This window comes from Varanus komodoensis, unplaced genomic scaffold (genome assembly GCF_004798865.1).
Source record: "Varanus komodoensis strain SLA01 unplaced genomic scaffold, ASM479886v1 scaffold5, whole genome shotgun sequence".
In the NCBI taxonomy this organism is placed as follows: domain Eukaryota; kingdom Metazoa; phylum Chordata; class Lepidosauria; order Squamata; family Varanidae; genus Varanus; species Varanus komodoensis.
In genome coordinates, this window is record NW_025336087.1 from 28,053,637 (window position 1) to 28,068,942 (window position 15,306).

The following is a 15,306-nucleotide window of genomic DNA, read 5'->3' on the forward strand; positions in this document are numbered from 1 at the left end:
TCTGGTACAACCAATGGTGGTTCAGAAGTCAAAACACTATGTGTGGCGCAAATAGTGCTTAATTCACTGACCACACTGTCCCTACAGTGAAGCATGGTGGTGGCAGCATCACACTTTGGGGGTGTGTTTTCTCTGCAAGGAATGGGAAACTGATCAGGATTAAGAGCAAGTTGGACGGGGCCAACAATAAGATGATTCTAGAGGAAAACATGTTCAAGCTTGAAAGGGGCTTGGTGAGAACAATGACAATGAAGTGCATTAAAAAGTCCATTCCAGGTTTTAACACAACAGAATGTGCAAAAAGCCAGAGGATGGTGGTGAATGTATCTGCAGGGCACTGTATGCCATGCTTTCTGTAATTGTTGTCTTTCTTTAATTTCTGTATAGATTCTCATATAACATGGATGCTGAAACTTATACAAGTTTCTCAGAAGTAACTCCCATCCCATTCAATCAGATTTACTTCTCGGTACCTGCACTGCAAGTCCCATTTAATCAAAGTCTGCCATTGCTGATTACCACAATTAAGCCCAAGTAATTTCTGTTTTCATGTAACACCTACCTATTTTCCAAAATATTTATGCCATAATTCATAAAACAGTGAAGGCTGATGCTACCCCCCCTGCAATAAATAACTAATCAGAGTGGATATTTATCATCTCAACCTTGTGACATAAATATTGTCAGAATTAATCACCTTTTTCATATTTTCACTATTTACAGTACTTCATTTATCAAACACTTTAGCAGCTGGACAACAGTGAATGATTTTAACTACTTCCAACAATTCTCAAGCACAGGGAATAGACTCTAACCATTCAGTAGTTTAAAAAAGGCATTACTATTTATCCCCACCACCATGAGCATGTGCTTTTTGATTCCTGATTTAGACCAACTAGAAATAGAATCTTCAAATGTTCTCTCTTACTTGTTTATTCAACAAAGTAACGAGCCAGCATGCATTCTACACTTGGTGCAGAGTCCGTGTTGGAGCTATGACTGTAGCTATCCTGGCTCTAATAATTTTCGAATGGTTGCTCACACTGATAACAGATTTTTGAAGAAATGCAAGCAACATCATGAGTAGAGCAGGACTTGCACCTTGGGGACATGTAAGGCCCAGGTTAAACAGTCTAACACTTTGACAGTACATATCATGCACACAAATTTAAATGAAGTACCAATTCTGTGAAGGTATTTAGCTCATTCGAGGATCAAAAGTGGAAGGGGACATTGCCATGCATGCAACTACCCCATCACCACAACTTTGTTCCTGAGGGTAATGCTTTTGCCCCGTGTCCATACTTGCATGCATACTATATCAAATTATATCCATACTATAGCAAACAGTAATGTTAGTCTTTTGCAGCTCAAACTCATTTTTCTGTTTCATTTAAATTCTGAAACAATATGGGTTATACCTGGGGGGTTCCAGAATAAACTGAATGGTTCAGTCTCTTCAGTGATTCACACGCACTTTTCTTTGCATACATTGCTACTTCCAAATAATTATTAATTATAGGTCTTTAAGATTTAATTTCATTGCTTCACTGAAACAATTACCTTGGGGTTGTTTTCTAATTAGCATAGCCTAACATTCTCTCTCTCTCTCATACAATTTTAATTAATTCTTCAAATACTTGACCATTCTGAATGCCAATCTCAAAGCATGATATATATCAACATCTGCAAGTTCACTGCATGGGACAAACTTTGATAGAGAGATCTGTGTCAGGAGGCTGCATCAGTACATTTAAATTAGTACTAAGTGCAATTGTTTCTGCCAGTTCAAGATCAAACAGATCTCATCAGAAACCTTAAAAACCAAAGACTCAAAATGAACCCAGCTGTACATTCATCTGTCACTACAGACATGGAAGGAGGATATGTGTGTGTGTCCATAGCAGGATTTCCTCACCATATTTGTCATGTTTTTTCCAGCCTTTCCACACAGGAGCAGTAATTTCAAGCCTGACTCAGTGACAGCCTTGCTTTGCAACTTAGATGAAAGCTAAAAAAATTGATCCTAAAAAGGAAGCACAGATCCACAGCACAGGTGATCATTTTCCCATTTGCAAGTATCATGGATTACACATGATAATCGAGTTTAGAAGAGTTTCATACACCAACTATTAAATCCAATTACACCAAAATGGTTATTCCAAGAAGTAGTTAACTAATTTCATGAAATCTGCATCAACTGATAATTAGTTCTTTTTATTCTGGTCTACTGTATCACTGTCCATTCATTGAGTTGCTAGTTTCCAAGTCCATTTAGTCTGCTAAATGTTCAGGAATTTATCCCATTTCATTCTTCTATGGAAATTAGGTTCTATTTCCCCCCTATCTTTCCATATCCCTCTCACAAACAATTACTAGAATTTGACAGATGGTAATTACCTTCCATGGCAAAATAGGCTGTAGGTAAGCTCAGTGCAAATCTACCAGCAGGTAAAGAATTTCGCTGATGCTCTAGCCATCACCTGCAAGCTTAAGTGGTCCTGTAGTCAGATGGGTCTCTCAGATGCTGTCTCCTCAAAAAACCTCTTGAACTTAAATGGCTAATGCTCTACTTCAAAGGTGCATGCTTGGTTGTGATGAGGAAATCTCCTTCTGCCCCTGAATGTAATCTGTACCCTGCTTAGCAGCAGATAGTTCTGAGGACAAATCCTCTGAGACAAAGGGTGAGGGCAGTACTACTTCTTTGGGTACAAAGGATTTAGGTATTGCTATCTGCTCACCCCCCACCGCAGAATCTACTTCCCTCTTAAGATGATTTCTAAATTCAGTCCGCCTAATCACTTGTTTCATGAAATACTCCTCCCTGATACTGAAGTGGACGGAACTGAGTCTTGGGTTGTGATATGCAGAAATGTTACCTGCATTTTTCAGTGCCAGAATCACATATCCATCCACTTAAATGTGTCTGTAAAAGTCATGATTTTAGTGATTCATCAAAATTGCTAAAGAGAATATTTATAAACATTTGTGACAGCCATTCCAAATGAGTTCCACAACCAAAGTTACAACTATTTTACATTGTCTCCAGATGTGAAGAAACAAATAGTTTTTGCAATTTTATTTACCATACTGATGCATACACTCTTTGCATATTTAGAAGAATTTAAACACCAAGGGAGACATTCAGCATACTGTAGGCTGCCCTAATAAGCCATTTAAAAATAAACTACATTAAGGAACATTTTTATTGCTCAACATCTGTGAAACATGTTTGCTCATCCTGATGAAAAACTAGTTTTCTTCACCCATTAAAAATAATTCAAAGCTATCTTGCATGAACATGCTTTAGCTTTAGGTAAAAATAAATTAATTTTCACTACCCCACACTTGCCTTGAAGTCACAGATGTTTTAAAACAAAACAGCTTTTAATAAAACATGAAGTATCATCAATGGGTCTTTTATTAAAGAGAACTGCTTAGAGTCACAAGAGCAGAATGCAAGCATATGTGTGACAAGCAAGTATAGGTCAGCAGCTATTGCAAATGAGAAGCAGAGCACAATATGATGCTGTGCTGTAAAAATGCACAGGACATTTTGTAGATGAATTGCTCTACTGCAGAAATGTTAAGACAATTATTTAGTTTCAGTATCTAAAATGCAGTATTATAACTTTTGATTCCATTTTGTACAGAAATTCAGACTTTGTCTAATGTAGCATTATGTTTTATTCATATAGGATTGCATGCATATAGACCACTTCCATGCACAACAGGAACTGTATCAATTTTCCTTTTTGCCTACAGCTCTTTAAGCTGTCAACTGCTACTCCAGAAGGCTTCCTTATCTTCAGGAGTGTTTTTGGAGTGCACAATGGAAAAGGAGCCCTCAAAAGCCCTGGTGCATGAGTGGAAAGCTGTGAGAGGCTTCTTGGATTTTGGTCATTGTACAGATCAGTAACTGCTTTCATTTCAGGCTGTTCTGACATATTAAGTCAGTGTATGAGTAACCAACTAAAGTTATTAATGGAACTTTTAAAAGCAGCAGCACATATTCAAATTAAAACATAGAACAACTCAGCAAAACTGCAGTTTTGATTCAGATATTAAACTGGTAATCCGATCCCAAGTTCTCCTAAGGCTTTGTTCTGAACAAATCTGAGTTTGCAGACCTTCCTATGTTTCAAAAAGAAGATGCAAAGAAAGGTAAATTGCAAACATTGGTAGAGTACTGAAGCACATGTTACCTTACTTATGCAATAGGTAACTATTTTATGCCTTTATGACCAGGCAGGAAATGTTATTTCTTTTAGCTATTCAATGTACCACATATGGCTAGCATAGGTTTGTGCAGACTGTTGTGGATTTTTTATGACTTAGTAATTTTTTGCAAAAATACATTATATATGTTTCTGATATTGTATATATTCAAAGTATTCCATACACAATATGACTGAACTAGTTCAACATTAAACAGCAACCTCATTAAAAGGAATGCAGAGGCAACAGTCACTTGTAAGTTTAAATCTATGTTACTGTCTGTTCAATATAGACATGCACAACATTTGTAGAATAAGTAAGCTATTAATGGTAAGTATGGAAATGTAATTAATTCTAATTAGGAATATGTTTTCTAGCTGTTAAATGAAAATTTGAAATACAATAGGATAATTTTTATTTTAAGAAAGAGAATTTCATCTTTGGAACTTTGTGATTAAGAGAAGATCAATTAAAAAGAATGGGGCTTAAATCAGACTAAAATTTGATACAATCCATTAGAACCAAAAGAAATCTGCTCAAATTTTTCCTTGTATATTTCAGTCTCCCAGTTAGACAACAAAAATAAAAGTGAACTATGCAAATGCTTGGCTACAAAAAAAGCTATTAAAATTAAATGCAGTCAAGTTATATCAAGAGTCTCTGTTACCAGACTATCAAGAACATTTTACAATTCAGTCTATCACACTATCCTCAATTTATTTTCATTATCCAGTCTTCAATATGCTACAGTATGATGCATACTGAATAAATATTTCAGATTTTAACGTTAATAAACCCCACACATTATTATGTCTGTGTGCACTTTGTGCGTGGGTGCATATATCAAAAGGAACAGAGACAGTCACAACTGCAGTCCTGAGATGCTGGGTTACAGACAAGGAGAAACAACCAAATAAAAAAAGTGTTAGACCTTAAGCCTTAAGGTGTTACAATACACCATTACAACACACCGTTATTTTTGCTGCAACAGATTACATAACTATTCCTCTGGGAGCAGTGACCAAGTAAGATTTACTTCAGAATCCACCCCTCTAAAAATTGCTGGTTTTCCATCATTTAGCAAACACATGAAAAGCTTCAGAAGGGATATTTCATTTTTTCACAGTAAATGTAGGCACAAATCACCCCTAGTAACAAATACAATTACCGTGTCAGTAAACCAGAGGCAGGGAAAGTTGCATCACAGATTTACAACCAGGTAATGTACAATCCATAACATACCAATTTACTTACAACTTTTCAGCTTCTTCATCTCTTTGCAATTACACAATAGTGCTTTCCTTTGCAGCATAAACTGAACCAAAAGTTTGTGGGCAGCAAAATTATTAAGGCTCAAAATCAGTAAAGCTTTTTAATCAAAGTTTCTGATCAAAATAATTATAAAGGTACTGGATGTAACAAAAAGATTGCAGAATGTTAATTATTAAAGCCTATTTATTCCTATTAACTTACATAAGCTATCTGGCAGTGACTGAGCAAGAAAGGGATCTTGGGGTTGTGGTGGACAGTACAGTGAAATGTCAGTCCAGTGTTGAGCTGTTCTGAAGAAGGCAAACTCTATGCTAGGCATAATTAGGTAAGGAATAAAAATAGAGCTGCCAAAATCTACTTCCCTTATACAAATCTTTGCTAAGACGGCACTTGGAATATTGTGTTGAGTTCTGGTCACCTTACCTGAAAAATGACATTATTCAGCTAGAAAAAGTACAGAGAAGGGCAGCTAAAGTGGGCTGGAGAGATTCCCCCAAGAGTAGCAGCTACAACAAGCAGGACTTTTCAGCTTAGAAAAATGGTGAGTAAGGGAAAACACAGAGCTGTTTAAAATAATACATGGTGTGGAGAAAATGGAGAGGGAAGCATTTTTTCTCTCTCTCCCATGACACTAGAACCCAGGATCATCCCATGAAGCTGACTGAAGGGAGGTTTAGGAGAGATAAGAGTACATCTTCACACAGCATATAGTTAAACTATGGAGAGCAATGCCACACAAAGTGGTGATAGCCACCAATCTGGATGGCTTTAAAGAGGGATTCATGAGAGAGGAACCTATTAGTAGCTACTGGCTATGTGCTATCTCCTTTACTAGAGTTGGCCTTACATATACTAGTTGCTGAGGAACTTGGGCAGGAGGAGGTCTTGCACCAATCCTGCTTGAGGGATTCTGTGGACAGCTGGTTGTCACCATGTATATGGCATATTGGACTAGATGAACCTTTGGTCTGATCCAGCATGACTTTTCTTATGTTCTTGTGTTCTTAATCTTCATTGAGAATACTGCACAGCAATATTTACCACTTGGTTTTATATAATGCTTTTCAGAATAAAACAGGAAAACTGCTCATCTCTAAAGCAGGGGCAGAATGAGTTTTAATGAATAAATATGCCTAAGAAGTGAATTGAAAGCAGCTGTATAATCACTTGGTGGTCTGAGGTTTATCAGGTGGTCCACTTTTGCAACCATATACACACAATAGGAAAAGGCAGTGGCCCTCCATTAGCTCTATTTGCCCTGGCAGAATTAATCTACTGGATACTTACCCAATGGATTTCTAAATTGGTACAGAGCTTTTTTATAGAATTTAAATTCTTGAGGACAGTATGATCTAAGATTTAAGTTTATGTAAGTTTTAGGATAGGAGGCAACATAAGTCTGTATATGTAAAAAGTAGCTTCTGCATAGCCTGAAGTGCCTGATACTGCCTAATTTTGAAGCTAAGCAGAGTTGGGCTTGGTTGAAATCTGGATGGTTGACTTAAATATTGTGAACCACACAGAGAAATTTGGCTACAGGCATTATAGAAATGCATTGTAATTGTTGTTGCTGCTGTTATACCTCTTGTTGTGTTCCTATCTCATTCATGAACAGTGAATCTGCTGTTACCATCCTTGATACAGAAATAGCTGCTCCAGCCACTGAAGAATCGTAATTATTCCACAATAGGAAGACTTATGAACCGAGGCGTTTTCTGAAGGTATCCTAAAATTCTTTTGTTTGAACTAACATTTATGGTATAAATAAAGCTGGTACAGAGGCAGCAGGGGGACTGCTGATTGACCTCTTAATTTTAAACATTTGCCCTGGTGTATTTGCTTTCAGATTTTTATTTGCTGACCTTTGTCTGCTAATTACTAAAAGCTGGGACAAAAAGGACTAAATTATTTTAACTCTTGATATTCAAATTAACTGTATTTCATAGACTTTCTTAGCAGTCCTTATCCAAGCTTCCAATGTAAAAATAACTCCTTGTCTCCATTTTAAGAACATGTTTTCAAGACTTCAATTAAGCCTATACCGAATCTCCTTTAAAAGGGAAAAGCCTTCTACTGTTTCATTTTAATGCTTTTAAGCTATTCTTTCATCTAATAAAACACATTTCCCAAAGCATCAGCATAGAATCAAATAGAATAAAAAGACCCAGTCATTTAACACAGCCAGCCAATCCTGTCCCTCAAGACAGAACACTGATTACTGCTCCATTTCTATTATTAAAGTATTTTTCTTAACCTAAGATCTAATGCCCACTAATTTAAACCCATTGCATCTTGTTCTTGTTTTATTCTTTGTTTTAATGGATCAAATAAATAATGGTTCTTTGTCTGATTTCTTTTCATCCTTTTGAACACTACCAGTGTACTCAAGCTAAACACAATTCCTTTAAGATTTTCTTCATATGATATGGATCACTAACCTTTAGGCACAATTGCTCACCTGTATTTACAACCCTATTATGACATGTTTACTTGGAGGCAAGTCCCACTATGTGCAATAGAACTTACAGTTAATATGCATTTTAGTGTGGTTTTTTTTCCTATCCAATCCCTGAAGTTTGTTAAAATAACATGTAAGGGTAGGAAGAATCTCATGAAACCTCATATATAATTACCAATATCCTACTATAGATAAAATAAGCTATTTTTTCAGGGAAAAACTGGATTTATCTAACATGATGTACACTTAATAAAGCCATGTTGCCTTCTGTGGTCATTTAATTTTCCTCAAGGTTCCTTCATATAATTTGGTTATTTTCTATTATCTAATATTGGTATTTGCCTTTTCTATTCTTTTTTCACCTTAGATACCAAAATATACCCTTTCTTGTTCTTATTCCCAAATGGTTTCTACCCTCACATTCTTCACATGTTTTCCTCCTATTCAGCAGAACCAAAAATCAGTTCTGTATCCATCCAAAATCAGAATGGCATTGATCAATAGCACAGATTCTTTTCTATCTCTCCAGAAGACTGATAGTCCCCCACAGTCAATGGAAAAGTCACTGGGGGGTTGTTTCAAGGGGAGGAAGAGGAAGAAGAGAAGGAAAAGTTCTGTTGGAGTCAGCCTTACAAAGAGATCGTGATTACTGACTTCACTAGGCACTTACACAATATTCTGCATTTTTCTGTATTATACTTCTGACAAATATAGGAATATTTAAAGAAATATTTATATTTCTTTTCTCCATCTTGTCCTCAAACTTATACTCATAGGATTTTGCCATATATGTTACCATCAGAATATATATTGTGATGGTTTATTTTACAGGTCTTCATCCTTGTGCTTTATCTTTTGTCTTTCCAGAATAACCTAAAATGTCTTAAACTAACATTTCCACCAAGAAAGTTTTCCTGCCAGAATGTAATACCCACTAGGCAACCATTATAAATAGAGGGAACAAACTCTTTTTCATCTTGCCTATTGCACATATTCCTTCTATTAGTATTCAAAAATTCCATTCAAGTATGTTGGCAACAATGCCTATGAATCTTCAATGGGTTGGGTCCAGATTTGAGGTTGGAGGTGTTGATGGCTCTAGTTGAAGGGAGTAAACTGAAAAAAACACTGTTCTTTGTCTTCTTCATATTTTCAAAAGCAGTAACACAATAACAAATATACAGTGGTAACAACTAGATTATAGCCTTCCCCAGGCTAGTGCCCCTCCCAATATAGCTGACCAAGACTGATAGGAGTCTAAGTCCAAAAATCTATGGAGAGCACCAGGTTGGGGAAGACTGAGCCTAGGATGGATATATATGCTCAATCTGTCCTTTCCATAAGAAATTTCAAAAGTCTAAATTTAAAAACCAGACTTATAGCATTAACCTGCAATCAGGTTTACTAATAAATATTTTAGAGAAGTATCTTTTTGCTCCAAAATAAAATAGCAATTGTCTACATGTACTTACATGCATCTTAAAACCACTTCACTGAATTTTAAGATTCATTCTTAAACTTCTGAAAATTATTAGTTACTAATAATACTGAATGCGATTGCTTGACTTTGCTTCCTATAATGAAGTTACCTGTCATTTATAATCCAGTTCAGACACAGATTGAGGGAGGTAAGGTTTTTGCATCTCTTTACTATCTCCATCACTGTTTCATTATCCAGTTCTGTGATATGACGTAGATCCAAGCTGGAAAGGTTCCTTAGCTATTAAGATAAATACAACAGAAAGTTCTGTAATCCATACATAAATATTAATTTATATAATTATTTGCAATTGATCTTCCTGAGCCTGTCTTTGTCCTTATAACATATAAAGTTTCTGCTTATTTAAAAATGAAGCTGTAGTGATGATCATCATCATTCACATCTCAAAATGCTCATTTCCATTCCAGATAAAGCGTTATTTGTCCGTTAAACAGATAGTTCAAACCTTCTTATTCACTGATATGTGCAAGATAATTAATGTAAATGATTTGCTTAAAAATTAAAATTTTTGAAATCAAGTTACTAATTTAAATGTCTTGATAAAAACTGAAAGCACTGGGCTGTGTCCAGCATTTGCCTCTCACAGGTGGAATCCTCAGAAGCCACCTGATCTAGCAAAATTTTTAGAGTTTCCAGCAGCTGGGTAGAAGAGATGATCTGCCCTGATTCCCCATCCTCTGTTTCAGATGTTTGGAAAACCTTCCAAAAAATGAGAGGTGGTGGTGCTCAAGGGCTGCGTAGGAAGAAGCAAACATTGCTTCCCCATCCTTTCTGCTGAAAGAGAATTCTATGTGGAATTCTGCTTAGGGTATAGTACTGTAATGGATCAAAATGCTGGATCCAGATTTAGCCATACTTACTAGTAGAAATACAGCCAATGAAATCAGTGGGAATTATATACACCATTACTAATTAATTACTAATTTAACTATGTTTCCATGTGGCTTGTTATATGGATGCCAGTTACAGTGTTTTTCTGTGGTTTCCCAGTTTTAGTCAGAGTTTGGTGATAAGAATGGTTGCAGTGGCTTCAGCCATCATTTCCCACAGCCCTGTTCACCTAACTGCCTAGCTACTCATAGACAGAGTGATGATTGACTATCTCCATGCTGCCTGTCCTCCCTCCTGACAAGCACTCCCTGGTACCCAGCCACCCCACCACTGCCATGCCTGGTTTGCTGCTTCACCCGCTCATCTCTTCACCGCTCTACCCACTCACCTTGTTGCTCCTTGCTTCCATGCTAGAGTCATGAGGGGCATGAGGGAGATGCCCGTTTTGCCTGTGCAGCTCATGCATTAGGCACCTCTCCCTTGCACATCAGGAATCTCTTGTGAGCACCTCGCAAGGCTGGCATGTCAGTGAGCAGCAAAGAGATGAGGGGGTGAGGGGGCATGGTGGTAGTGGGGCATTAAGAAACACACATGAAGAGAGAGGTCAGGGAGGGCCTCCAGCAGCAGCAGCAGCAGCAGCAAGAGGGAAAATACTCATAACACTCCTGCATGGACACTGCCCTGAGCTGAAGTGACACATGGGCAGCATGTGAGGCCACACCACCAGGGTGAGTGTCCTTCGGAGCTCATGTATCCTGCTTTGCCTCCTGCCCTCTGCCCTGCTCCCACTCTGTCCCCAACAATCCAGAGGACTCTCTGGAAGCCTCCCTCCCTGACAGCTTGCTAACAGAATTTCCTGGCCAGGTGCCCAAATGGGCATCCTTAGGAAAATGTGTCTTCTGTGTGTCAGGCTATCTGAAGGAGTCAACTCTAGAAGCATGTGCAAGTCCTGCATATAGTGGGTGTGTGCATGAGGGAGGGGGAGAGGTTTGGGTCAGTGGGTGTTTGTGCATGAGTGACAGTGGGGGAGTGCTGCTGTGTTGCTCCTGCAGAGATTGTCCTATTCTAAAGAGTAGATGGCAGCTCTGCAGGAAGTGGCAGCTGGCTAAGAAAACAACGAGGGAAGAGGCTTGAACAGCATGTGCTGGGATTCATTCCCAGCCATGAGGACTGGTGGGATACACACTGCCATTTGGCAGGAAGCTGGTGGTGCATAGGAACTACTTGTGAGTAGTTATGTCATGTGTGAATACAAGATACCAAGGTAAGATAAGAAATGTTGTGATATTGCATAGTTTTAGGTGTGAACACTGCCAATACGGGAGCCCTCTTTGAAGGAGATCAGAAGAGAGCCTACCCAGAGAAGGGCCTTTTCTGTGGTGGTGCCCCAGCTCTGGAACCTGCTCCCCAGTGAGGTGTGCCTGGCACCGACCCTGGTATTCATTTCAGTGCCAAGCCAAAATCTTTTTATTTTCCCTATATTTTAAAAATTCATTGTGATTTTAATATTGGTTTTATTAGCTTTATATTCTATTGTTTGTTGCCACTACTGCTTTGTATAGTCGTCCTGAGACCCTTTCTAAATGAAGGGATAAAAATGCTCCAAAATGAATGAATGAACGAATGAATATTAAAACAGCTTTCACCTGTCAGTAAACACTGGAAATTTAAAGTTTAATCCTTCACAAGGCTCTGCAGAACAAAACAAACCTGCGTATCTATGCCTGGCTTACTGACCTTTTCTTTGCATAACAATAGGGTGGCCTACTAACATTACAAACTCATAGACCTTTCCTCAATGGATTTTAATCCTGTTTGTTAGAGGGTTTAGTCAAGCATTTTACCTTTAAAAAGAGATCTGGATGACCTGTACTGAACCTTCTTTTGTTTCTTTGTCCTGGGTCTACAGTTTGGGGTATAAAAGTATTCCTATGGAGATTTTGGGGTACTTTTGTACCCCAGGCCTGTTTTGGTTTATGGAGGGTAGAAAGCAGTGGGCTGAAATCTGGAGACTTTTTAGACTAGATACTTCATAACAAAGTACTAGAAGGATTAGTTGGTAGACAACTTATGTTTAAATTATAGTACAAAATGTGAGTTAGAGTGATGCCAGTTACCCTATAATGAGATAATTAAGTATACTGTAGTTACTCTTCAGTTTTGCCTGAACATTAACTAAAGCTACTATCATGTTTAGTTAATGCTATGATTAATCTTCTATACTTACAAAAAGTTTTCACTGAGAGTAAGACACCATGAACCAGAATTGTCAAGTATGCCATTTATTTGGAAATAACTTCACAGAACACAAAGCATGAAATAAGAGGAAATAATTCATTTATTTCAGAATTCAAGTCAATTGTTACATATTTTATTTCACTGTAACAATTCTGAATAACATTATGAATATGTAAGGTTTACGATTGTAAGAACTCAGGGAGGAAATTAGTTGGGAGATTAGAACAAAAGTGTGCGCCTCACACAAAATCTATGGAATAGGAGATATCATGAAATTTGCCTCCTCTCAAAAGTGACTCAGTATTGCAAATGGAGTACTGGTCTAAGACTTTTCCCCCTTCAACCAGCCTCTTCATGGACAACACAGAAAACAAAGTTAGCTGGATAAAGGCCAAAGCTTCTCTTGTCCATATTTTTACTTCAAAACAAAAGCAGTGTATGATCTACCAAAATTAGGTTGTTGATATCCTGCTTCCTTAGCTGCTTTCCACATTACAAGAAAACAGCTGAAACCATTAATGTTTTCTGACAGTAATGCTTATCTAAATGAAACTTTGTTATATATTGTTAAGACAGTGTTTTCCATCTTTAAAAACATGCCTGCCAACTAAACCCAAGCTTCCTAAATTAATTTGCTCTCTTTTTAAAAACGCTTCTTCCACCCCCTTGAAATTATCCATGGTATATCCTAAAACTGTTTATTGAATTTAAGTAATACTGACTTTTTAATTAAAATGCACTCTCTAAGTATGAGAAAATAGTGATTCATTTAGTGATTTAAGCTTAAAATGATTAAGAAAAAGGTTTGTTACTGAGATCATATCATTGGTCCACTTCAGCTGTTGTGTATTTCAAATAAAATACATTTTGCCAACTGGGCACACTGGATATAGGTCAATATGTTTAGAATTAGCTTACTATTTTGTTTCAAGAAGCCAAACTTCATTCATCTAACATTAAGTGCTGGGACGGCAGGAGGACTTCATTGCTTATAATATTTACTGTTAAAAATAAAACTGTAACACAAACTTCTCTGTTTCAGGGCTTACCAGCTTCCAGAGGTTTCCTCCTAAGAGGAAGATCCTACCATGAACTAGGTGTAGTGCGGAATAAAACATCCTGAGGGAACCCCAAGCAGTATAACTTGCCCAGGGAAGAGAATCAGTGAAACTCCCCTGCCACCTAGGCATTCACCAACTCCGAGGGAGCTACAATCACTAATAGGACTAGAAAAATAAAGATGGCAACAAGTCTAAACCACAGTCTGAATGCAATGGTTCTTTCTTACCTAGCAGAGCCCTATTCATAAAGAAGAATCCTTCTTTAAGTATAGACAAGATCAGGGCTGCATTTCGATATCAGGAACAGTGGGGCAGCCAGACTAACTAGTCTTGAATAGAGCCTGATGTCAGGAAGATTTTATACCTGAGAGTGTTTTGGCGGGAACGACTCCACTCCTACCAGCATTCACTATATTGGAGGAGTTCCTGCCTGTTCCTTCAGTTCATTCAAGACCACCTTGTGGTCTAAGAACTAAGGGAGGGTCAATTTGACTGACCTCAACCATGGACAAACCCAATCTTGGTATGGAAAGGAAAGTTCAGAATGACACCAAAGAGGGCTTGGTAGGTGGGTTGGGTGAATGTACAGAAGATTGTTCAAAAAATGACAGTTACAGGTAAACAACTGGCCTTTCTTCTGTGCATCACGCATATGGGCAACTAGCAAGCTTACCTTGTTGGATAGTGGGTCAGTGTCATCATCAAAGCACCAATGAATGGATTGCTCTCACAAAAGCACAATCTGCCCTGGCATGAACATCCAAGTCTATAGTGATTCACAAATGTCAATAGCGTGGATCAGATGACTACTTTACAGAGGTCCAGCAGAGGCATTCCAGTGTGCAGAGCAGTGAAAGTCACCGTCATCCATGTAGAGTATGCTTTCACTGGCCCCAGAAATGTAGACTGGCTAGCTCATATACCAGCAATATTGTCCTCATCACCCAAGCTGCTAATCTTTGAGGTGACAAAGGAAGTCCTTTGTTTTGCCACCATAATAAACAAAGCATTTTTTTAAACTAATGGATGGATTCAGTTCCGGGCCATGAGAATGGCAGCACTCTATGCACATCCAGTGTATGTAGTGTAGAAGAGGAGGCCAAAAAAGGCCAGTAAAACAATGTATTGATTCAAATGAAAAGGTGATACAAGTTTAGGAAGAAAAGATCTGGACACAGCACCAATTTGTCTCTATAAAAAATGGTATGGAGCATTTACACATAGAGCACACAGTTCAATGGAGTGTCAGACTGATGTGATCAGCACAAGGAAAGCATCCTTCCAGGACAGTAAGTGAAGGTCGACTGTTGTCATGAGGTTGAAAAGTATTTTCATGAGGGCATGTAAGACAACAGAGAGGCTTCAGTTAGGTGTTAAAGAACAAGCTGATGGAGTAATAGTCTTTAGTCCTTGTAGGAATTGCCTACCTATAAAGGGTAGAAGAAAATAGATAGACCCTGTGTTCATACATGAAGTGGTAAGATTGCTACCAGGATGCTGATTAAGTTTTAAGGCCACACTGAAAAAGAGTGTCTAGGAAGGGGAGAGCTTGTTCAAACATGCAGTGGTATGGATTGAAGCCCTCTCTTGCTGCAAAAGTAAAGAAACTTTCCATTTTGCAGCCTCACTAGTCTAAATGCAACATCCAGTATTTCCTGGAGTTCATCTAGAAGAGTAGAAATTCTGTGCTCTAGGGAAAGATCCTCCATGACGTTAACCAAATTTGC

The 15,306-nt window shown here is 37.9% G+C and overlaps 1 protein-coding gene across 4 annotated transcripts in view; it reads right to left on the reverse strand.

Moving 5' to 3' along the window:
- The window catches only part of FBXL17 (F-box and leucine rich repeat protein 17), a 221,601-nt gene that overhangs the window by 130,600 nt on the left and 75,695 nt on the right, over positions 1-15,306 (reverse strand). For 3 of the 4 annotated variants that reach the window (XR_006416329.1, XM_044446752.1, XM_044446753.1), the window contains exon 6: positions 9,538-9,668. The exons of the other annotated variant lie outside the window; for it this stretch is intronic. Coding sequence is in view for 2 of the 3 variants with exons in the window: in XM_044446752.1 (XP_044302687.1) it covers positions 9,538-9,668 (131 nt within the window). In the remaining variant the exon portion in view is untranslated. The remainder of the gene's footprint in view (positions 1-9,537; positions 9,669-15,306) is intronic. 4 annotated transcript variants of the gene reach the window in all.